A 24,022-nucleotide genomic window follows, 5' to 3' on the forward strand; every position below is an offset into this window, starting at 1 on the left:
AATCTGAACAAGATTTCACAACGGATGAAACTGAACCAGCCATCAACAAAAGTTTATCATTTATTGGTGCTTCACCATTGAAAAGAAGACAACTAAGTAAAAGAGATAAGCAAAGCTATGCAAAAAGAAAGATCTTGGATGCACAAAGTTTAATTGGGAATCAAATTGCTGCTGCTGTAGGAATCAATTACGATGAACAGCCAAGTTCAAGTAAAAGTCGCCCATGCAATAATTGTGCAGATCTTGATAATCTTATAGAAGAGTTGAAAGAAAAATGTAAAGTGTCAAATCGTAGGACAAAAGTTCAAATATTGACCTTGGTTCCAAGAAGCTGGACAATTAAAGATACGACAACAGCATTTAATGTATCAGAAAGAATGGTAAAGCAAGCGAGAAAACTGAAGAATGAGCAAGGTGTTCTAGCTTTTCCAGCAAATCGGCAAGGAAGGAAGCTTTCAGATGAAGTTGTCCAGAAAGTACATGACTTTTTTCAAGATGACGAATTCAGCAGACTTTGTCCAGGGAAGAAAGACTGTGTGCCTGTGAGAATTTCAGGAACAAAGGTGTACAAGCAAAAGCGGTTGTTGCTTTGCAATTTGAAGGAAATGTACGTGTCTTATCAGAAGCAAAATGGACCAGAAATTGGCTTCTCAAAGTTTTGCGAGCTTAGACCAAAATGGTGTGTTACAGTTGGCTCTGCTGGAATGCACTCAGTTTGTGTCTGTACAATACACCAAAATGTCAAGCTTATGCTCACTGGTGCATCAATCAATGAAGACTACAAGGAAATTCTTAGCAAAGCTGTTTGCAGCTTGGAAAACAAGGATTGTATGCTTCATCGTTGTGAAAACTGCCCTGGTCCAGAAGGTGTAGAAGCAGTTATTGCAACATATTTTGAAGATAATGACCCTGAAGAACTGATTGAGTACAAACAATGGATTCATACCGACAGGGATACTTTAGAAACAAAGCAGCTTTCAACAGAAGAGTATGTTGAAGATATTGCAGCAAAAATTTGGAACCTGTCTTGTCATCACTACATTGCCAAGCATCAAAGCCAGCACCTGAAAGCTCTCAAAACTGATTTGAAAGAAGGCGAATTCATAATACTAATGGATTTTGCTGAAAACTATTCATTTATTGTTCAAGATGCAGTGCAAGGCTTTCACTGGGAAAACAGTCAAGCAACAGTTCATCCATTTGTAGTCTACTACTGTGAAAACGAAGAGGTGCAATGTGTGAATCTTTGTGTTATTAGTGACTGCCTTCGACACGATACGATTACTGTCCATGTTTACATTGGAAAAGTAATCAATTACCTGAAGATGCAATTTTCCAAAATAAGCCACATCCACTACTTCAGTGATGGTTCAGCTGCACAATATAAGAATTTCAAGAATTTTCTCAACTTATGCTATCACAAAGAAGATTTTGAAATAACAGCAGAATGGAATTTCTTTGGAACAAGCCATGGAAAGTCGCCTTGTGATGGCATTGGAGGCACAACAAAACGGTTGGCAGCAAGAGCAAGTTTGCAACGTCCATATGAAAACCAGATTCTAACACCCAAAGATCTTTTCAACTTCTGCAATGATAATATCAATGGAATCAAATTCTTTTTCATCAGCAAAGAGGAAGTTGAAGAAGAAAAAGCTTCTCAAGAAGAAAGATTCCTGCAAGGGCACACTCTAGCTGGCACAAGAGAAAACCACCATTTTTTGCCCATTGATATGACGACAATTAAGGTCAGTAGAGTTTCTAATGATGCGACATCTTTTTTGGCCAAAATTAGTGCTGCTGAAGTAGTAGTTCAAGTCATGGATCTTCAGCCTGGGCAGTATGTTGTTTGCATTTATGAAAAGAAATGGTGGATTGGAAACATCGTTGAAATCTCAGTCGAACAGAAAGATGCTTTCATAAGCTTTATGCATCCTCATGGTCCTGCAAGTTCATTTTATTGGCCCTTAAGACATGATACTTGCTGGATTCCAGAACAACTTATCATTGGTGTTATTCCAGCTCCATCAGTGACATCATCTGGTCGGCAATACAGTTTTCCTGAAAGCATTCTCTTGCAAATCAACGATGCTTCCAGAATGATGAAGTAACTGAGGAAGACAGGCTTGGGAACCTGCATAAAGAAACCCACAATCAGGCTTGGGATCCTGTGGTAAAGACACCCTGTAATCAGGCTTGGGAACCTGCAGTAAAGATACCCACCCGTGGCTGTTACTGCATGGCTATCGGGCGTGGCCCCTATGGCGATGGGGATGCTGGTTTTATTGTGATAACCAGTAATGGCTCAGCCATCATGGACCAACGCAGGGCACTGCGCACACAAAATATAAGATACTTTGACCTGAGTAAATAAGCACTTAATGGAAGCGTTGCAAAAGAAAAATATATCCATCTTGTAGAGCAAGAGTTTCTCTTTCAGATGATACTATTCACAATTAAATCCAGGCTGACTATTTTGTAGTAATGGGCTTTGAACTTTGGTAAATAAAGCCATTTGCGCTGACACTGCCAAATTTGAAGAGATTTTGCAAGGCGACTATAAAGCCTGGGTAGTTGGAAATCCAGCTGTATTATGTCCAGCACAAAGATAAGACTTGGTAAAAAGTTCAAGTCCATATCTTTATCTGCAAGGAAATTATTGCAGTCTGAATATTGGTCAAAATTTGTCGCATTAAGTCACGACAGAATTAGGGGTACACTTTGAGTCGACTTGTTTGACCGGATTTTGCATCAGTAATCTTATAATTAATTTCGTTTGAATCAGCACAAAAAACTGTACAGGGTCTCATCTTACTAACCATTCTTATGAATTGGTTTCAATTTTATGAGACCCCAAAAATGGCATTTTGTCTGATGTCGCGCGCATGCGAACTTACTACCCTTCAGACAAGGGGGTGTAGATCAGCAAGTATTGCAGCTAGAGGCTTGAAATCTTGAGAAACTTAATTTAGCACTTGACTAGTGCTACAGATAAAATTTGAAGAAAATTGGAGACATGATGGTGGGAAGGTTTAGACCACTTGGCATGGAATGACCCATAATGTTGTTATACCAAGAACGGATGGAAGATTTTGTTAACGTGATATTAGCATTTTTTTTATGCTGACGGTGACTGAAAGTGGCAAAGAGACAGAAAAGTAATAAATACTGGAAAACAGCAGACAGTAGTTGTGATATAGAAAGAGTGAAGAAGAAAATGGCAGTGGGTCGTAGTTAACAGTGACTGAACAGTGCTAGGAAAGGAATGGAGGAGACTGTGCCAGCTTGGAGAGGAATAAAGAAAAGGAGAAAGTGGAAGTGGGAGAGATCCAGTGATAATGAGACAGTTAATGACAATGAGTTAGAGAGACATTGACAGTGAGAAGAGAGAGCAGCACTGGGAAGGAATGAATGAGACAGTAATGGTGGTGGCGGTGGTGGTGGTGGTGAGGAGGAGGACAGAATGGAGGAGATTGTGGCTGAGATACAGAAGACAGTGAGTCGGACACACAAGGAAAGAATGACAACAATTTGGAATGAATGAGTGAGGGAGAGAGAATGTGCAAATGGGAGTGGATGGGTATGAGCAAATTACAGCAATGGACTGATGAGTGAGATAGAGTTAGTTAGGGGAACGGGAGCTTCAGGGAGTGAGAGGCGAGCTGCATGTTAGAAAGGGCACAGATATGTTCGCATTCCAAAACTTTTGAGACCATTTTTTAATGTGCTGAGGAAGGTGGAATGAGGCAGCTAGGATCTCACTTTCTAGTCGGCTTTTTAAACAGAACTACATTTGCTTTTTTGTGCTCTGATAGGAGCTGGTTATGATTTTCCTTGAAGCTTCATTAATGGTTGCATTTGGGAAATTTTCTATCCCTGTTGTAAACTGTCTACCAGAATAAATTTAATATAATAGTATTATACTAGTATATATCCTGTTTGCTGGTGTTGTGAGAAAGTAATAATTTAATTTGTTTACCACTGATTGTACTGTGCTATTTTTTGGTTTCAAGTTATTCAGTGTGTTTGTGTGTGCATCTTTTAAGTTTGGGTATGACTGGAGGAGTTTACAATACTACAAGGGCTATCCACAAAGTACATTACATTTTGGAATAAAAATAAAGTATTGGAAATTTTTTTAATTATTATATAGATGAAAGCCACTCTTAAATACTACTTTTCTACATAGTTGCCATTTAAATTAAGGCATTTATCGTAGTGATGGATGAACTTGGAAATTCCTTCGTCGTAAAATTCGGCCGCCTGCGCCTTCAACCACGTGGTTACCTCTTCTTGAAGCTGTGCGTCGTCATCAAAACGCTGCATAGCCAACCACTTCTTCATTGCTGGGAATAAGTGGAAGTCGCTTGGTGCCAGGTCGGGACTGTACGGCGGATGAAGAAACAACTCCCACTTAAGATTCGAGAACTTCACGAGTGGCATTTGCTGTGTGGGCCCGGGCGCTGTCGTGAATCAGCAAGATCTTTGAGCCCAACTTTCCCCTGCGTTTGTTTTGTATTGCTCTTCTGAGGTTGTGCAGAGTTTGGCAATACCTTTGAGAGTTTATTGTAGTGTCTCTTTCCAGGAAATCCACAAAAATAACACCTTTTCTGTCCCAAAAGACAGTCGCCATCACCTTCCTTGCCGACATTGTCTGCATGCATTTCTTAGGTTTTTGGGGAGAATTTGTGTGCCCCCACTGCATTGACTGCAATTTTGTCTCGCAATTCACATGCTTAACCCATGTTTCGTCACCAGTAACGATGCGATCGAGTAATGAGTCGCCACCTTTCTCGTAAGCATCCAAAAACGTTAACGCTGCAGCCATTCGCTGATTTTTGTGAATCTCTGTCAAGATTTTTGGTATCCATCTTGCACAAAACTTGTGGTAACCAAGCTTTTTGGTAATGATTTCGTGCAACAAACTTCGTGAAATTTGTGGAAAACTCATAGAGAGTTCCGTTATTGTGAAATTACGGTTTTCACGGACCGCGGCATCGACTTTTTTGACAAGTTCGGCAGTCACTATGCTGGGTCTTCCACTTCGCTCTTCGTCGTGAACGTTAGTTCAGCCATTTTTAAATTTTATGACCCATTGACGCACTCCACCTTCAGTGATTATGTTGTCCCCATTCACTTCACAAAGCTCCCGATAGATTTCTATCGGTGTACAGTTTTTTGCAGTCAGAAACCTTATTACAGCACGCATTTCACACTTCGCGGCATTTTCGATTAACGCTGACATTTCAAACTGTCACAGTAACTCAACGGAGTACAGCACGAACCTCTCACTAGCACGGCAGGATGCCAACTGAGCAGTGGAATGCCATGACACCAAGATGGCCGCGCTAGCCCCGCCCCTAACGGACACAAACGAAAACGTAATGTACTTTGTGGATAGCCCTCGTAATAGAGTTTGAACTCTTTACCTAAAAGTTTTCCTCTGAATTAAATAGAGCTCTTTTCCAGGCAAAGAGTGTTTTACTCCCAGACAGCTGTTGTTTACAGAACAACTCTATACAAGAAACACAGATGATGAACATCACATATTTTCCTCCACACATGTTTCTGAGAGATGAATACTTTGTTTCTCAATAAATACTTACATTATATGCTTAGGAAGCTGTATATTATGTAAGTTCCAGTAAAAGTTCTTAAAAATGAGTACTTTATTACCATAGTACTAATAGTGTTTTCAGATAATTTTACAGAATGATGTATATGTGATTTTGTAGCTATAAATTTAAAAAAGCTAGTGACCGGGGTGGTCGGCTTTTATGGTGGCTGGTGGAATGAATTGGTTGGACATTGGATGCCATTATTTCACCATCCAGGTTGGGGAAGGCTGCATTGAAGCTGTTTCCATCTACTTTGTTTCCTCATTTGCTATCTTATTTAATATCATTCATGTTTTTTACTTGTTGATGTATTAAAGTGTCTGGTGCAGTTGTTAAATTGGTTACTGGTGTGACAATAGCAGGTTATCAAGATTTAAGCGAGTTTGAACATGATTTTATAGTCAGTGCACGAGCAATGGGACACAGCGTCTGAGGTAGTGGTGAAGTAGGGATTTTCCTGTATGACCCTTTCCCGAGTGTACCACGAATATCAGGAATCCAGTAATATATCAAATCTTGGACATCGCTGCACCCAGAAAAATATTCTGCAAGAACAGGACCAAGGACAACTGAAGAGAATTGATGAACGTGACAGAAGTGCAACCCTTCCACTGCATGACACAAAACTTTACAACTCCCCTTGGCCCATCAACACCAACATTTGGACTATTGATGACTGGAAACATGTTGCCTGGTTGGACGATTCTCATTTCAAATTGTATCGAGCAGATGGACATGTACTGGTATGGAGACAACCTCATGAATCCGTGGACCCTGCATGTTGGCAACTGTTCAAGCTGGTGGAGCCTCTGTGATGCTGAGGGACATGTGCAGGTGGAATGATATGGGACCCCTGATATGCCTAAATATGATTCTCACAGGTGTCACGTATGTAAGCATCCTGTCTGATCACCTGCAGCCATTCATGTCCGTTATGCATTCCGACGGACTTGAGCAATTACAGCAAGACAATGTGACACCTCGCATGTCCAGAATTGCTAAAGAGCAGCAAGTTTAAACACTTATGCTAGTCACCAGAATCCCCAGACATGAACATTATTGAGCATATCTGGGATGCCATGTGACATGCTGTTCCAAGAGATCTCCATCCCCTAGTATTCTTAGAGATTTATGAACAGCCCTGCAGGATTCATGGTGTCATTTCCCTCCAGCACTGTTTCAGACATTAGTAGAGTCCACGTCATGTCGTGTTGCGGCACTTACGCGTGCTCACACGGGCCCTACACGATGTTAGGCAGGTGTACCAGTTCCTTTGGCTCTTCAGTGTGTAAGTAATGTTACTGCCTCTCTGGCGACAACATGAGGTATCCACCTTGCCACCTCAGTTACAGGACTCACTGCATCAGCAAGTAGCTCCTGGTGTGATTTGACTTGGTTGGCCTAAGTTGTCCTGATTTTGTGGCTTTTTGCATTTACTGAGGAAGCTGTCTTTTTCACTCGGCCACACTAAGTAAATTATCTGCTGCACAATAAAACTCTGCTACAAGGTATGTGGACACTACCTGCCATTGTGTGCCTTATTCTTTGAACACTCATAAAGTTATTTGTGTTTAAATAACTGTCAGTGAGCTGCAATACTAAAAATGAGAGAATGCATCTGAATCAGGAGAATTTTTTTTATTGGAAACTCTGTGGGTTATCACTAAAGTACAACAGCATTGTCTTGATGTGATAACTGCATCAAGATGTTATAGGAAATTGACAGGTAACTTTAGATGATTTCACTGGCACCATAAATCATTCCATGGTTGAGAACTGACCTGCAGGTTTAATAAAACCCCAGTCAGATTTTTAGCTTCAAATACACACATTAAAGATTAATTCAGTGCAGTGATGATACAGCTTAATTTTATTGATTTATTAATTCAACTGTCCTTGATAAAATTATTCTAGGTCTCTCCAGTTGGGAAGTAGATATCAAACCTTTCAGATGGCAGTGAGTGTAAATTAAATCATTGTAAAAATCAGTGCTAACAAATTTATGCATAGACTACGTGTGTAAACAGTAGTCACTGCAGTCTGTGAACATTCTCACATTCTGAAATGGTTATTTGTGCATAATTATGGACCATTGATTTAGTCACTACCTTGTTTTGATAAACCTTGGTAAACCTCACTGATGTGGCTGCGTCTGCTGTCATATGTTTTACACATTTGAATAATGTATGATGTAATAATTTACATTCATTTTCATAAACAGTGAAACCACTTACTCGGCTCACAATCAAATGCATGTGGTATATACATCTGCATAGACAGCAAACTTCATGAAAAATGTTGCTCACACTGCGACAGTCCCAGAATCTGTCAGCAGAACTTAATATTAAATTGACATATTTCTTGTTAATTATTGGTAATGTTTCATAGTAGTGTATGTTCTTAAATTTTTTTCTTGCAGCTGGAGGTCTCCAACACACAATCAATCTTCTAGTGAAAGTGAAGACAACTTTGAGGAATGTGAGTAATGGATAAATGCATTCTTAAGTACTTATAGGAAGTGCGTAAGATATATCAAATGGTAATATAAAACTTGCAGTTAGTGAACAGGTACAAATTCTTAGGTGGTGAATACTTTCGTTGAGTGTAAGTTCATGTCCACATACATACATAAATAAAATTAAATCAGTTTTGCAAAGGAATACTGGCAGCATTTCCAGTTCTAGCAACAAATTAGTGAGATCCTTGCATGATGATGTGAATGGTTGCTGGTTACAATGTCTGTTATACATTGTGTGTATATCCCCACACAATGTCATTCATCCATGCGTGCGTGCATGCATGCCTGAAGGAACAGACATTTTCACTGAAACTTACAGCTGCGGTAGGCATATGAAGTGATTCTACATACTGTGACTGCATTAACATCAGCTGTTTGTGACACATGAGAATTTGTGCTGGACCAGAACTCGGACCCAGGTTTTCCGCTTATTGTGAGTGGTTGCCTTAACCACTTTGGCTATCAAGCATGCCTCCAGAACTGATCCAAACTTCCCATTTATTATGTAGTCACAACCCTTATTCTTGCACAGTTTGTGATTCCCAAACAAGCAGGCAAATATGCATGCAGATCAGGACAATGTACTGGAAAGATACAGACACTGTATAAACACAGGCATTGAAACAATCAGAGGTGTATTCATGCCTTGATGGAATAATCCCCCTGCGGGTTCGGGGGTTAGAATAGGCCCGCGGTATTCCTGCCTGTCGTAAGAGGCGACTAAAAGGAGTCTCACACGTTTTGGCCTTAATGAGATGGTCCCCATTAGGGTTTGACCTCCATTTTTCCAAATTCCACAGAAGTACGAGCCTTTTGGGGAAGGAAACCTTACATGGTGTACCACTGGTCCTAAGTGCACTAAGACCTTGGCACTGAGCATTGCACTGGCATTGTAACCATACCCGCTATTCCTCAAATTGGGCCTCAACGCGTGATGGGTTGTCCAAGTTACGCCCATAGTGCGTCTCCATCTGCACCAGCGATCATGATGGACTTTCCATGGCACCAGAAATCCAGCACGGTAGCCAGCCCGTTGTGGTGGGGTCGTCATGTACCCTCTAGGTTGTAGCCCCCTGACAACACAGGGATCGTACTGCCGATACCTGAGCTGCACCCTCCCCACGTCGGCCAAGGAGTAGATGCCCGTCTCCTTGGGGCATCAGGACTCCCGGCAATGGTCATCCTGCCAGGTGGCCCTTGCTGCGGCTGGGTGGCGCCCGTGGGGAGAGCCCCTGGTCGGAGTGGGTGGTATCGGGGCGGACGTTTCGCAGATGAAACGTCAACATGTATCAGGTCGCTCTGCGGCCGAGTCTTTCAAAAGAAAAAGTACCGTTTCTAGTTCTGGTTCTCCTGCCCTTTCCCCCTTGGCCACTCCATGGGAGGAGGGACAGGCCCGCCGGCTTGGGGCGAAGTACTTCCCCCGCTATTTGGTCTGTTCCCGAACCGATGGGGGGACGTTCGCCACCTCCAAGCCCATGTTCTTTGTTCAGCACATTGAGGACATCTTCGGGGAAATCGAGGCTCTCAGCAAGATGCGATCAGGGTCTGTTCTTCTCAAGACCACCTCCACCACACAGTCGGCGGCGCTCCAGGCGTGCGACCGCCTAGGGGACATCCCAGTATCCATTGTCCCACATCTGGCACTAAATAGGACGCAGGGGGTTATATTTCATCGTGACCTCCTGCTACAATCTGATGAGGCGCTCAGGGCCAACCTGGAGCGTCGAGGCGTGCATTTCGTCCGGCGAGTCCAGCGCGGCCCCAAAGACCGTCGCATCGACACCGGGGCCTTTATCCTTGCCTTCGAGGGGGACGTTCTCCCGGAGAAGGTAAAGGTGATGTGCTACCGGTGTGACGTGCGACCTTACGTCCCGCCTCCTATGCGCTGTTTTAGGTGTTTGCGCTTTGGGCACATGTCATCACGGTGTGAGGCTGAGCCCCTTTGTGGCGATTGTGGACGTCCTCTTCGTGAAGAACATACATGCACCCCACCACCTCGGTGCGTTAATTGTCCTGGCGTCCACTCGCCTAGATCCACAGACTGCCCCGCCTATCAGAAGGAGAAGAAGATACAAGAAATCAAAACTTTGGATCGGCTCTCTTATTCTGAGGCCCAGAAGAAGTACGACCGCCTCCATCCCGTGTCATTGACCACTTCGTTCGCCTCAGTTGTGTCCACACCTTCCGCGGTATCCTCACCCCTCTCCTGTCCCCCCTCCGCCTCCTCCGCCCATCAGGGGGCTCTGCCTCTGCCTCCCAAATCCCTCCCTTCCAAATCCTCCTCCCCCGTGGCCCCCATCCCCTCTGCCCCAGGGGCCACCCTTCCTCCTCCTCCTCCTCCTCCTCCTCCTCCTCCTCCTCCTCCCCCCCACGCCACCTGAGAAGCGATCCTCTTCTCAGGCGTCCATCGGGGCAACGTTCCGGACCCCAGCTTCCGAGGTCCGGCGTTCCAAAACGGACCCCGCGCGTGAGGACCTTCTTCGGGTCCAGCCCACCATCCCTGTGCCTCCTCGGCCTTCAAAGAAGGCCTCCAAGAAGAAGTCTCTATCCCCCTCTCCACCCCGGTGCGTTTCGTCTGACGCTCCATCCGTGAGTCGCTGCTCCCGGCCGTCCTCAGTTTCGCCGGGACGCTCTGCTGCCAGGCGCTCCGCCGGCCTTTCGTCGGCAAATGATGCGGCCCCTCCTACACAACCAGGGACAGCGGCCGTGGTTGGCGATGAGTCGATGGAACCGGATCCGCCTCCCGTCGGTTGTAGCGTTGTTCCCTCGCAACCTGGCCCTCCGCGGCCGTCGAGGTGACCGGCTCTTCCCTCGTCTCGTTCCCCCAACCTTTTGACTAGCGATGGCGTTGTTTCATTGGAACATAAGAGGTATTCGATCTAATCGGGAGGAATTACAACTGCTCCTCCGCCTGCACTGTCCGCTCGTCCTTGGTCTCCAGGAAACCAAGTTGCGCCCGACTGACCGTATTGCCTTTACCCACTATACCTCGGGGCGGTATGACCTCACCCCTGTGGACGGTATCCCAGCTCATGGTGGGGTCATGTTGCTCGTTCGGGACGATGTTTATTACCATCCCATCCCATTGACCACCCCACTCCAAGCAATAGCTGTCCACATTACTCTTTCTGCTTTTACTTTTTCAGTTTGTACCATCTACACTCCACCGTCATCTGCTGTTAGTCGGGCTGACATGATGCACCTGATCGTTCAGCTTCCCCCGCCGTTCTTATTGTTTGGCGACTTCAATGCCCATCATCCCCTTTGGGGCTCTCCTGCATCCTGTCCAAGAGGCTCACTCTTGGCGGATGTCTTCAACCATCTCAATCTTGTCTGCCTCAATTCCGGCGCCCCAACATTCCTCTCGGACTCTACTCATACCTACTCCCACTTGGACCTCTCGATCTGTTCTACCACTCTTGCCCGTCGGTTCGAGTGGTATGTCCTTTCGGACACCTATTCAAGCGACCACTTCCCCTGTGTCGTTCGTCTCCTGCACCACACCCCATCCCCACGTCTTTCGAGCTGGAACATACTGAAAGCTGACTGGGGACTTTACTCCTCCCTGGCGACCTTTCCGGACCACGATTTTCCCAGTTGTGACAGTCAGGTCGAATACCTCACGGCTGTTATAATCAATGCTGCCGAACGTTCCATTCCTCGTACTACTTCTTCTTCACGTCGCGTTTCCGTCCCCTGGTGGAACGAGGCTTGTAGGGACGCTATCCGTGCTCGACGACGTGCTTTACGCACCTTCCGCCGCCATCCTACGTTGGCGAATTGTATTGAGTACAAACGACTCTGAGCGCAATGCCGTAGAGTCATCAAAGACAGCAAAAAAGCTTGTTGGGCCTCTTTCACCAGCTCCTTTAACAGTTTTACTCCCTCTTCTGTCGTATGGGGTAGCCTGCGCCGGCTGTTGGGCATTAAGGCCCACTCCTCAGTACCTGGCCTGACCTCAGGTAATGAGGTCCTTGTTGATCCTGTGGCTGTCTCCAACGCCTTTGGCCGCTTTTTCGCGGAGGTTTCAAGCTCCGCCCATTACCATCCTGCCTTCCTTCCCAGGAAAGAGGCAGAAGAGGCTCGGCGACCTTCCTTCCACTCGCTGAATCTGGAAACTTATAATGCCCCCTTTACTATGCGGGAACTCGAACGTGCTCTTGCACTGTCCCGGTCCTCTGCTCCGGGGCCAGATGCCATTCACGTTCAGATGCTGGCACACCTTTCTCCGGCGGGCAAAAGCTTCCTTCTTCGTACCTACAACCACGTCTGGACCGAAGGTCACGTCCGCATGCGTTGGCGTGATGCCGTTGTTGTTCCTATACCCAAACCCGGGAAGGATAGACAACTTCCTTCTAGTTACCGCCCCATTTCTCTTACAAGCTGTGTCTGTAAGGTGATGGAGCGCATGGTTAATGCTCGGTTAGTCTGGATTCTTGAATCTCGACGACTACTTACTAATGTCCAATGCGGCTTTCGTCGCCGCCGCTCCGCTGTTGACCACCTTGTGACCTTGTCGACATTCATCATGAACAACTTTTTGCGAAGGCGCCAAACGGTAGCCGTGTTCTTCAACTTGGAGAAGGCTTATGATACCTGTTGGAGAGGAGGTATCCTCCGCACTATGCACAGGTGGGGCCTACGCGGTCGCCTGCCCCTTTTTATTGATTCCTTTTTAACAGATCGAAAGTTTAGGGTACGTGTGGGTTCCGTATTGTCCGACGTCTTCCTCCAGGAGAACGGAGTGCCTCAAGGCTCCGTCTTGAGTGTAGCCCTTTTTGCCATCGCGATCAATCCAATTATGGATTGCATTCCACCTAATGTCTCGGGCTCTCTCTTCGTCGATGACTTCGCGATCTACTGCAGTGCCCAGAGAACATGCCTCCTGGAGCGCTGCCTTCAGCGTTGTCTAGACAGCCTCTACTCATGGAGCGTGGCAAATGGGTTCCGGTTCTCTGAAGAGAAGACGGTTTGTATCAACTTTTGGCGATATAAAGCGTTCCTTCCGCCATCCTTACATCTCGGTCCCGTTGTTCTCCCATTCGTGGACACAACTAAGTTTCTAGGGCTCACGTTGGACAGGAAACTGTGTTGGTCTCCACATGTCTCTTATTTGGCAGCCCGTTGTACACGTTCCCTTAATGTCCTCAGAGTTCTTAGCGGTTCATCTTGGGGAACGGATCGCACTGTCCTGCTTCGCTTGTATCGGTCCATAGTCCGATCGAAGCTGGATTATGGGAGCTTCGTCTACTCGTCCGCTCGGCCATCCCTCTTATGCCGGCTCAACTCCATCCACCATCGGGGGATACGTCTTGCGACCGGAGCCTTCTACACTAGTCCTGTCGAGAGTCTTTATGCTGAAGCTGCCGAGTTACCATTGACCTACCGGCGCGACATACTGCTGTGTCGGTATGCCTGCCGGCTGTTGTCTATGCCCGACCACCCCTCTTACGAGTCCTTCTTCGCCGATTCTCTCGACCGTCAGTACGGGTTGTATGTGTCTGCCCTGCTGCCCCCCGGAGTCCGCTTCCGTCGCCTGCTTCAACAATTGGATTTTGCCCTCCCTACCACCTTCAGAGAGGGTGAGAGCCCGACACCACCTTGGCTCCAGGCTCCGGTCCCTATTTATCTCGACCTCAGTTCACTCCCGAAGGAGGGTACTCCGGCTGCAGTGTATTGCTCACGGTTTGTCGAACTTCGTGCTCGACTTGCCGGTCACACCTTTATTTACACCGATGGCTCCAAAACTGACGACGGTGTCGGCTGTGCCTTTGTTGTCGGGGCCGCCACCTTTAAATACCGGCTCCTCGACCAATGTTCCAGCTTTACGGCCGAGCTTTTTGCTCTCCATCAGGCCGTTCATTATGCCCGCCGCCACCGCCATTCATCGTATGTACTATGCTCTGACTCACTCAGTGCTCTTCAGAGCCTTGGAGCTCCCTATCCGGTCCATCCCTTGATTCAACGGATACAGCAGTCCCTCCATTCTTTCGCTGATAATGGTGGTTCTGTCAGCTTTCTGTGGGTTCCCGGACATGTAGGAGTGCCTGGGAATGAGGCTGCGGATGCTGCAGCCAAGGCTGCAGTCCTCCTGCCTCGGCCAGCCGCCCATTGTGTCCCGTCATCTGACGTTCGTGGGGATGTATGTAAGAGGCTTGTGTCGTTGTGGTGGGATGCTTGGTCATCCCTCCAAGGAAACAAGCTCCGGGCAGTTAAACCGCTCCCAACTGCTTGGATAACATCCTCCCGATCATCCCGGCGCGAGGAGGTCCTTCTGACCAGGTTGCGGATTGGGCATTGCCGGTTTAGCCACCGCTACCTGCTCTCCGGTGACCCAGCCCCGCAGTGCCCTTGTGGTCAGGAATTAACAGTGCGCCATGTTTTATTGTCGTGTCCCCGTTTTAGTCAATTTCGTGTTATCCTGTCCCTGCCATCTACTTTGCCGGATGTTTTAGCTGATGACGCTCGAGCAGCTGCTCGTATTCTGCGTTTTATAACTTTAACTGGCTTGTCCAAAGACATTTAACCTTTTTACTTATTTTATCCGCATCTTAGTCAGGTCCTTCTGATGTCCCCTCATCCCCTTGAGTTTTAGCAGATTCCATGTGCTCTAACACCAGTGACTGGGCGCTAATGACCTCAGCAGTTGAGCGCCCTTAAACCCTACCAAAAAAAAAAAAAAAAATTGATGGAATAAAATGATGATATATTATTTATCTCCCTGTGCAGGAATCGTGAATTGAGTGAGCATAAGGGTTGTGACTACATGCGATATGAAATTTTGGATTGGTCGTGGAGGCATGCTCAGATAGCCTAAGTTATTAAGATGACTGCTCATGGTAAGTGGGAAATCAAGTTTAGACTCCTGGTCCAGTGCAAATTTTTTTGTGCTGAAAACAGATGACATCAATGCATAGTTTCAGTATGCGAAACTATTTCGGATATGAATGGTTCACCTAAGCTTCACATTATTTTAATGGACCCCCAGCATGCTGTCTTCAGCTGATGACGATGACTGTTGGAAGATTGTGCCAGTACTAACTACAGTAGCTAAAAGCACGACCTGCTGCTACCAAGTGGTAGTCTTTAGTATTGACACCTGTATAAAAGCTTTTTCTACTGAAAGTAGCAAAAATAGATCATCAAGTGGGATGCTAAATTGAAAGTGTATACTAGTGGGGAATCTTACTCATCCTATTCCATTATCCTTGGCAGTCAGTTTTAGCTCAGCCAGTGTCTGTGTAAATTTAATTCTTAGATTTGTGGCAAACTGATATTTCCTTCTTCTTCTTCTTCTTCTTCTTCTGTTGTTGTTGTTGTTGTTGTTGTTGTTGTTGCTGCTGCTGCTGCTGCTGCTGCTGCTGCTGCTTAAATATGAAGACACTTTTGATGCAGCTCACCCTGCTAGTCTATTCTGTGCTAATCTCTTCAGCTTTGCACAATAAGTTAAACCTGTAAAATTAAGACCGACATGATGATCACTACTTAACTTAGTATTACCAGTAGACGTATGTTTAAGTATAAAGCACAATCCTAGCCTTCAGAACTATTAGTCTCTTTCTTTAGGAGGAGAGGGGGATTGGTTGTGGATGGTTAGGATGAGAGGGACCCAACTTTAGTGAGGACAATTGTCTTGAGCAGTTAGACAGCCCACACGGAATGGAAATACTGTAGACCTTGTAACTAAGGCCTGACCTTTATGACCGTGTCTGTCAGATTAGAGACAAGGATTAGTGATTGTGTCATCATACTGACAATGATTATTACCATTAATAAATCCACCAAGAAGGCCAGGAGAGTATTTTTGCTACAAAGAGCAGATAAACAGTTGTTAGCATCTCACATACACAATGCATGGACATCATTTAGTTCCAGTATGATGGACTTAGAGGAATTATGGGCAAAGTTTAAATGCATTGTAATTCATGCTCTGGAGAAGTATGCATTGAGCACCAAGTGGGTTAAGGATGAGAAAGACCCACACTAGTTGAATAACAAAATTCGAGAAATGCCGAGGAAGCAAAGATTGTTGTAGGTTGTAGTCTCGGTTCAAAAGAGAACTTGCAGATGATGATAGTTAAAAGATAATAGATTCATGTGTTTGCAAAAAGATCGCAGTATGAAGTGTACAACTATCACCACTGTCATACTTCAGAAAAAGATCTTGTCAAGAACCCAATAAAATTCTGTTCTCGCATAAAATTGCGCATGTCTGCCTGTGTCTGTATATGTGCGGATGAGTGTGTGTGTGGGGGGGGGGGGGGGGGGGGGGGGGGGCGCGTATACCTGTCCTTTTTTTTCCCCCTAAGGTAAGTCTTCCCACTCCCGGGATTGGAATGACTCCTCACCCTCCCCTATAAAACCCACATCCTTTCGTCTTTCCCTCTCCTTCCCATTTTCCTGCTAAAGCAACCTTGGGTTGCAAAAACTTGAAATTTGTGTGCGTGTTTGTGTGTTTTTTATTGTGTCTATCTACCAGCACTCTCTCGTTTGGTAAGTCACAGCATCTTTGTTTTTTATAGTTAGTTTTAGCACCTTTCATGGCAACAGTTCTGTTACTCGGCACATCAAATGTCAGAGGAGTTGCATGAATATTCGCTATTTGGCTTAGTTCCACACTGGTTTTCTTTCGATGTCGAATAATAAGATAATATTTTCTCTTCATCCCCTTGTGGCATTTTGTGAGATATTTTGGTTGTTGGTTCACATGCTAGATGCATGATGCTTCATAAATCTGTTGCACCAACCAACACTACCCGTAAAGTCTGTTAAGTTCCACTCTAGCGCTACCTTATGAGTGTGTATTTGAGTCATTTTTGTATTAATTCCAGTGTTATTTTGAGAGTGTCCTTTAATACATTTCAATACGTCCTTTTGCATTCAGTCCTCTATTTGCACATGTAGTCTTCCTAATTTTTTTTTTCAGCTCTTTACTAACCTGCAAATCATGAATTGTTTTTTTTCTGTTGGTGGAGGGCTGAAATGCTGCCCAGCTGCTCTGTTTCCATTGTCTTCTGTGTATGCTATTACTTTCAATTTATAGCCTGCTTCATTTGAATACATGTTATTTTTTCCATTATGAAACTTACTACTAATAACAATATTGTAGTGTTACTGATAACACAGACCACTTTCAGTTCAAGTTGTTGATTGCAATGATGCATCATAGGCTGGACAGTGTTATGGGTTTGTGATGGTAGGGCAGAAGTTGAACAGTGTTAGCAAGCTAGTGAATCCCTGCAACTTATGTTTGTCACATTGGTGCACTGCTGCTGCCACCAGTTGAATCCAGTATTGCCGGATATAGGTAAGTTTCCCACAGCATGGAATATGACCATTTTTAAGGCTGATAGGAATTTTAAATCAAACCTTGGACATTTTTATATTACTTTTAAGTATAAGATGCACCTGAATTTTGGAGGCAATTTTTCAAAGAAAAAAGTGTCTTACAGTCCGTAAAATGTGGTAGTTTATAGTATCCATTACAATTTAAAAATTGTCATTATGTGACTGAGCCCTTCTTGTCGATTGTTCTGCTCTCAAATGGTTGAAATTGTGTGTGAATGTTTTCATTATTATGCTGCATTGAGATAGACGCTGACAGTTGAATGCCAGAAGGTACACAATCATATCAATAGGATACAACTGTTATGTATTGTGGAATTGAGTACTAAATGTCATGAGAGGCTTACCCATCAGTATAAAACAAGGTGGGGAGTATAGTGTTGTAAATAGAGCAGTAACAGCAGAATGGGTGGATCATGAAAGCACAGTGACTTTGAATGTAAACCAGTCACTGGATGTCACCTGAGTAACAAATCCGTCAGGGATATTTCAGTCCTATTAAAGCTGCCCAAGTCAGCTGTTGGTGATGAGTGTTGATGTGGAGTGGAAATGTGGAGGAATAGCTACATCTAAATAAAGACCATGGAGATGTCGTGTACTGTGGACAGGGACTGTCAAGCATTGTGGCGGATGGCTGTAAGAAAGAGCATGAAATCCGAAGAAGGAATCATTTGTGAGTTCCAAAATGTTAACAGCAGTCCAGCTAGCACCATGACTGTGTGTAGGGAGTTGAATAGAAAGGGGTACAACGATAGAGCAGCTCCTCAGGGAAATGCCTTGGAGATGAGGCAGTGTTCTGTGGACAAGAACAGTCCTAAAATAGACTGGGCTGCTCAAAGTCCCAACCAAAGCCCAGTGGAACACCTTTGAGATGAATTAGAACATTGGCTTTCCTCCAGACCCTACCCTCTCTGGTTTCAAGTCTTGAGAAAGAATGGACTACCACTCCTCCACAGACATTGACACCTCATTGAAAGTGTCCGTAACATAGTTGAAGCCCATCAGTGCTATTAATGAACAGGTAAATAACTCTTCTTGCACAAACAACTAATCATAGATACATTTTCAGTATTGGAAGAGGGCATAATGCCGCTTTGGAACACCATATCTCAATTTAAACAATGGAAAATCCAGGATAGTGTGTGAGAATGTTGTGAAAAAGATAGTTGCTACTCACCATAAAGGGAGATGCTGAGTAGCAGTCGCATGTAGGCACAACAAGAAGACTGTCAGAAAGTAAGCTTTCGGCCAACAAGGCCTTCATGATGCTTGTAGTATCATTGTTGAGTGATTGTAGAAGGATACAAGATGGTGTGGACAGAATATCTATTTGGTGTGATGAATGGCAGTTTACTATAAATATAGAAAAATGTGTGTTAAAGCAGATGAGTAGGAAAAACAATCATGAAATGTTGGAATACAGTGTTAGTGATGTGCTGTTTGGTACAGTAAAGTTTGTTGGATATGTAGGTGTGAGGCTGTAAGCAAAATGAAATGGAACAAGCTCATAAGTGGGAATAGGGAAGGTGAATTGGTAGACCTCAGTTTATTGGGAGAATTTTAGGAAAGTGTAGCTCATTTATAATGGAGACTGCATAGAGAACACTTGTACAACCCATTTTTTGGTACTGCTGGTGTGTTTGGGATCCCCAGCAGGCTGGATTCAGGGAAGGTGTCAAAGCAATTCAGAGGCATGCTAGAGAATAGGCATTTGCAGCAAACTCTACAATTATTCTACTGCTGTCAACATACATTTCGCACAAGGACAGTGAAGACAAGACAAGATAAGAGAAATTAAGTCTCGTATGGAGGCATTTAGACAATCTTTCCCTCCTCTCACTCCTTATGTGAGTGAAACAAAGAATGGAATTACTAGTAGTGGTACAAGGTATGCTCCACCATATACCATATAATGGCTTGCGTTGTATGTATTTAGGTGTAGATATTTTTCAAAAAAGATCATTGAGTGTACCATATTAGTAGCAGTGTGTTGATGATTAACACTTCACTATCCGCTTGTATCGTACAAATGTATTCGCTTGGCGCCGGCTGCACTAGTTCGGATTACTTGGCTTGTCGCCAGCTGTTCTTGAAATTATTGGGAGATTATAAATTGTTAAGTTTTACTAATATCGTCATTAGTTTTCATAAGTTCAAAACCCTGTTCTCCTACTTTCATAAAATTTCGAAGATATACATACGTAAATAAATAAAAAATTTGTTTGTTTCATATATTTGTTTATTTCCATTGTCTTTGGTACTTGCTACTTATCTTTCGTATGATATGCAGCAAAACAATCTCTAAGATGTAACGCAACTCCACAAGACTTGCACATTAAGTTTATTGTTCTCCTTTTTTTGTTTTTGGAAAATACATGGCAGTTCCTTTGTTTTCGTTCATTCGTTTCGGAAATAAGTATTAGCTGGTGTCTCTTCATATAACCGGACAGTCTGTCAACCAGATCATGATGAGACGTACGCAGTGTGGTGGCAACCCCCAAGTTTTGCTCAGAGGCAGGTACATGGTCTTTTATCCACAAATCGGACACTTTCAATAAAAAATTGTGAAACCTGAGACTCTTATCTGTATTGAAATATTACCATGTACGGAACACATTAAATAATACGCAATTAAAGAGGTACATGCAAACCTTTTTTGACTATTTTATAGTTTTTCTGTATATAGGGTAATAACTCAAATATTGGTCTGCCTGATCCATTCCTTTCATGTATTTGTTGTAGTCTAATACACTTTCAGTTTTTTTTGTGTAATTGGTTTTTCTACATTTTTTTGAGTGTCAGTCAAAGTGGCATTATGTCTTGTAGAGCATTGACTTTTGGGTGCTTTAATTTTTCTGGAAATCCTATATTTTGCCGTATCATTCCACAAACTTGAATTTTCTTTTCAAGTAACTTCTCTGCAAGTTCTACATTGTTATAATAATTATCCATGTAGAGGTCATGTCACTTTCCATAAGAAGGTGTCAATAGTTCCATCACTGTTTTTGCTAAAGACTGTCCAGCACCGCTATATATCTTGAATGAGGAAATGTATCCTGTACTCAAATCACACAGCATCCGAATGAGTATGTCATATTTCGTAATTTTCTAAGGATTGTAAACTTTAAAATTTAACGGTCCATGCCACAGTATCATTCCTTCATCAACCGAGATGTTTTTACTTGGATTAAAGGTTTCTTTAAACTTTTTGGAAAAATAATAAATTACGAATTGCACTTTGAAAAGCCGGTCGGCATTATCTGAATTATTGTTGTTGTCGGAAAAATGTAAAAATGATAATATTTGTCTGAATCCGTTGGAGGACATCATTTTGCGAAATATCGGTGTCTCTATCAACAGATTCATTGACCAATAATCATCGATCATTGCTTTTTTTACAATTCCCATAAGAATAGCAAGCCCAAACCATTTTTTAAGTTCGGGTCCCGTAACGTCAACAAATTTGGCATTTTTAAAATCTAGTTTCCTTCTATTGCAATTGTGACTATAGTACTTGTTGGTTTCATTGCTAATACATTCAAATACATTGTTCTCAATATACAATTCTACAATATCCTCGGCACTCTGTGTATCTTTGGGAAATATGTTTGGACCGGGAGATCCTTCAAATTTATTGTTGGTCCTCAGTAAATCAAAGTCTGACCACTGTGCATTGTCGTCTCCTTTTGATTCATCCGAATCAGTTGGCAACCTTAGCATTCGCCGAATTCTTCTTGGATGTATTTCACTATCTTCTGATCATTCTGCTTCACTTTCATTTTTTTTATATTCAGACGTCCACACATTCATCGTAAATAATCATATCGTCTCTTTCGTCTGACATGATGAAAGGGCACGCACTTGTTGACATGTGTAACTTATTGTTACCGAAACAAAAGACCAACAGAACGCAAAAGATACTAAAGTGCTGTCACCGGCCTCTGATCGATACTATGCACATGACACCACTGTGGTGTCGCTGGATGGCATAATGTTAATCTTCAATCCTGCGAACTAGATAAACACATAATTGATGAAGTTAGTATTCTAGGTCTAGCAAGTTGTTATTAATATACACTGTGCAAAATCTGTTCTTCAAACATATCTCCAAGTAGTTATTTCAATTGAGTAGTTTCTGTTTTACTAGTGACAAAGAACCATTCTAATAAATACTTTCTTCCTCATACAGTTATAAAGAGTGTGAAGAAGAAAAATAAACTCCTTCAGCAGAAACTGGATACACCAGACAGTCTGAGAAATTTCTTAACAGATGGAAGTGCAGAGAACAGCCCAGCATTTTATTTGTCACTTACAAATAAATTGCAGACTGAGGAGAAGAAGAAAATTGTTGCAGAAAGGTAAACCTTTGTGACTTTCTGTAACCATAGTTCTTACCACATTGCTCGACTTATTGTCATTTGTCGTTTTATTTCATATAGTATTTTCCATTATCATAGGATTTATCAAACAAATGAAGATAAATGGTCTGTAATGAAATAACAAGGGTGTTCTATTAATGGTGTGCTTCAGAGTGTTCTGTTGAGTTGGTTTCCATTTTATACACACTAATACAAATCCAATTGTTTTCTAACGATGCACAGTTGACTGTGCTCAACTATCACTTTCTAAAAGTGATATGAAATGAAGCATTGCTGTGAATAAACCAAAAATTACATGCGATAAACACCTTTTCTAGTAATTGGCAAGATACTGTGTACGTGTCTCACAGCTGGTAATTACAGTTGTTAGCCATGGTGTAGTATTCTCCCAATTCAGCATCTTGTCCTATTTTTAACAGATGTGAATTGTCATTATTTGTGTGCAGTTTTGTTGGGAATTCAGGAGGACTGTGTAAGTTATCTCCAGTCAGAAAGATTTTCAATAATTAGTTATAAAATATTTGTTACATATGAAGAAATACTCAACTTAAATTGATGATGCTGCTGCTGCTGCTGCTGCTGCTTCTTCATTGTGAAATGCCTAGTACAATTGGACATTTGAAATTATTACACTATTATTTTCATGTGTGTGGCACTGTTTTCTAGCTTAACTCTCAATAATGGCTTAAAAAGCTGAAACTAGTTTTGGAGTGAAGTAGTAGTGTAAACAAATACAGCCTAAGTGGAAAAAACCCTCATTTATTAAATAAATTTATGCTTGTGGTGCTTGCTATGAAGAATTTGCAGCATGCCCATGGCATACCAAGAAGCATATGCTCACCTTCCATTTTATGGCCAGAAGATGAGAGAAGAGTATATGTCTTCTGAAAAATCGTAAACTCTGTTTAAAGTAATGCAACAACAAAAACAAAGAAAATTTATTGTTTTGATATGCCATGAAATATTCATTTCCAATAGTGAGGCATGGTATTGTTGTGATAATATGGGATATTGTACTACCTTTGTAATTTTTGGCAATGCATTATCACTTAGCAGCATGGTACTGAGATAAGTGCCACAAGTATTAGTTCTAATTTGTTCTGACATTTATACACAAACAGTTAGCCCATTTGTGAGCTATGGCTTGCAGCAAGTAATGTTAGGGGTAGGTCAAAAGACTATATCATTTTTGCAAGAAGAACCCATTAAGTTTTGTTCTTGCTTATTGTTGCCTGAAGACTGGTTTGATGAGCCACATAGTCTACCTTATGCAAGCCTCTTCGTCTAACTAATTACTGCATCTACATCTATATCTACATTCTGCAAGCCATTTCATGATGTTTGGCGGAGGCTGCTTCATGTGCCAGTCACTTCTACCTTTTTCGCTTTCAGTTGCAAATGGTTTGCAGGAAGAAAGATTAATCTTAAAGGTCTTTTCACAAGATAAATGTACACTTTTGGAAACTTAACAGTAAACTAGATGCTGATGCAGAATGGCAAGCTATACCCATTTGAACCTGCTTACCATATTCGTGCCTATGTCTCCCTTGCTGCAATTTTTACCCTGCATGCTACACGCCTTTACCAAATTGGCAGTTCCTTCATGCCTCAGGAAGTCACCTGTCAAGATGTGCCCTAAAAGTTCTGTTTTCCCTAATTTGTTTAAGTGCAACTTCATTAGTTATTTGACCTGACTATCTAATCTTCAGCATTCTTCTGTAGAACATTTCAAAATATACTATTCCCTCCTCCTCTAAATTGCTTATTGCTGACTTTTCATTTATGTACAAGGCTACACCCTAGACTTATACTTTCAGAAAGATCTTATTAATACTTAAATTTATATTAAATGTTAACAAGCTGCTCTTTTTTAGAAATTCCTTTCTTGCTATTGCCAGTCTGCATTTTATATCTTCTATATTTCCGTCCTTTATCAGTTACTTTGCTGCCCAAATAGAAACTTATCTACTACTTTGTGTCATTACTTCAGTGTCACCCGATTTAATTGACTACATTACATTGCCCTTCTTTTACTGTTGTTGATATTCAGCTTGCAATCTCTTTTCAAAGAAACTGTCCTTTTTGCTCAACTATTCTTCAAAGTCCTTTGCCATCTTAGATAATTATAATACCTATAGCCTATAGGTCCTATAGGCTATAGGACC

General features: G+C 42.9%; 1 protein-coding gene across 1 annotated transcript in view; it reads left to right on the top strand.

The window, feature by feature from the left end:
* Positions 1-24,022, top strand: part of LOC126412319 (germ cell nuclear acidic protein-like) — a 79,887-nt gene that overhangs the window by 23,701 nt on the left and 32,164 nt on the right. The window contains exons 4-5 of the mRNA XM_050081840.1: positions 8,035-8,093; positions 21,668-21,836. Of these exons, the coding sequence (XP_049937797.1) occupies positions 8,035-8,093; positions 21,668-21,836 (228 nt within the window). The remainder of the gene's footprint in view (positions 1-8,034; positions 8,094-21,667; positions 21,837-24,022) is intronic.

Source organism: Schistocerca serialis, chromosome 7 (genome assembly GCF_023864345.2).
Source record: "Schistocerca serialis cubense isolate TAMUIC-IGC-003099 chromosome 7, iqSchSeri2.2, whole genome shotgun sequence".
Lineage (NCBI taxonomy): Eukaryota > Metazoa > Arthropoda > Insecta > Orthoptera > Acrididae > Schistocerca > Schistocerca serialis.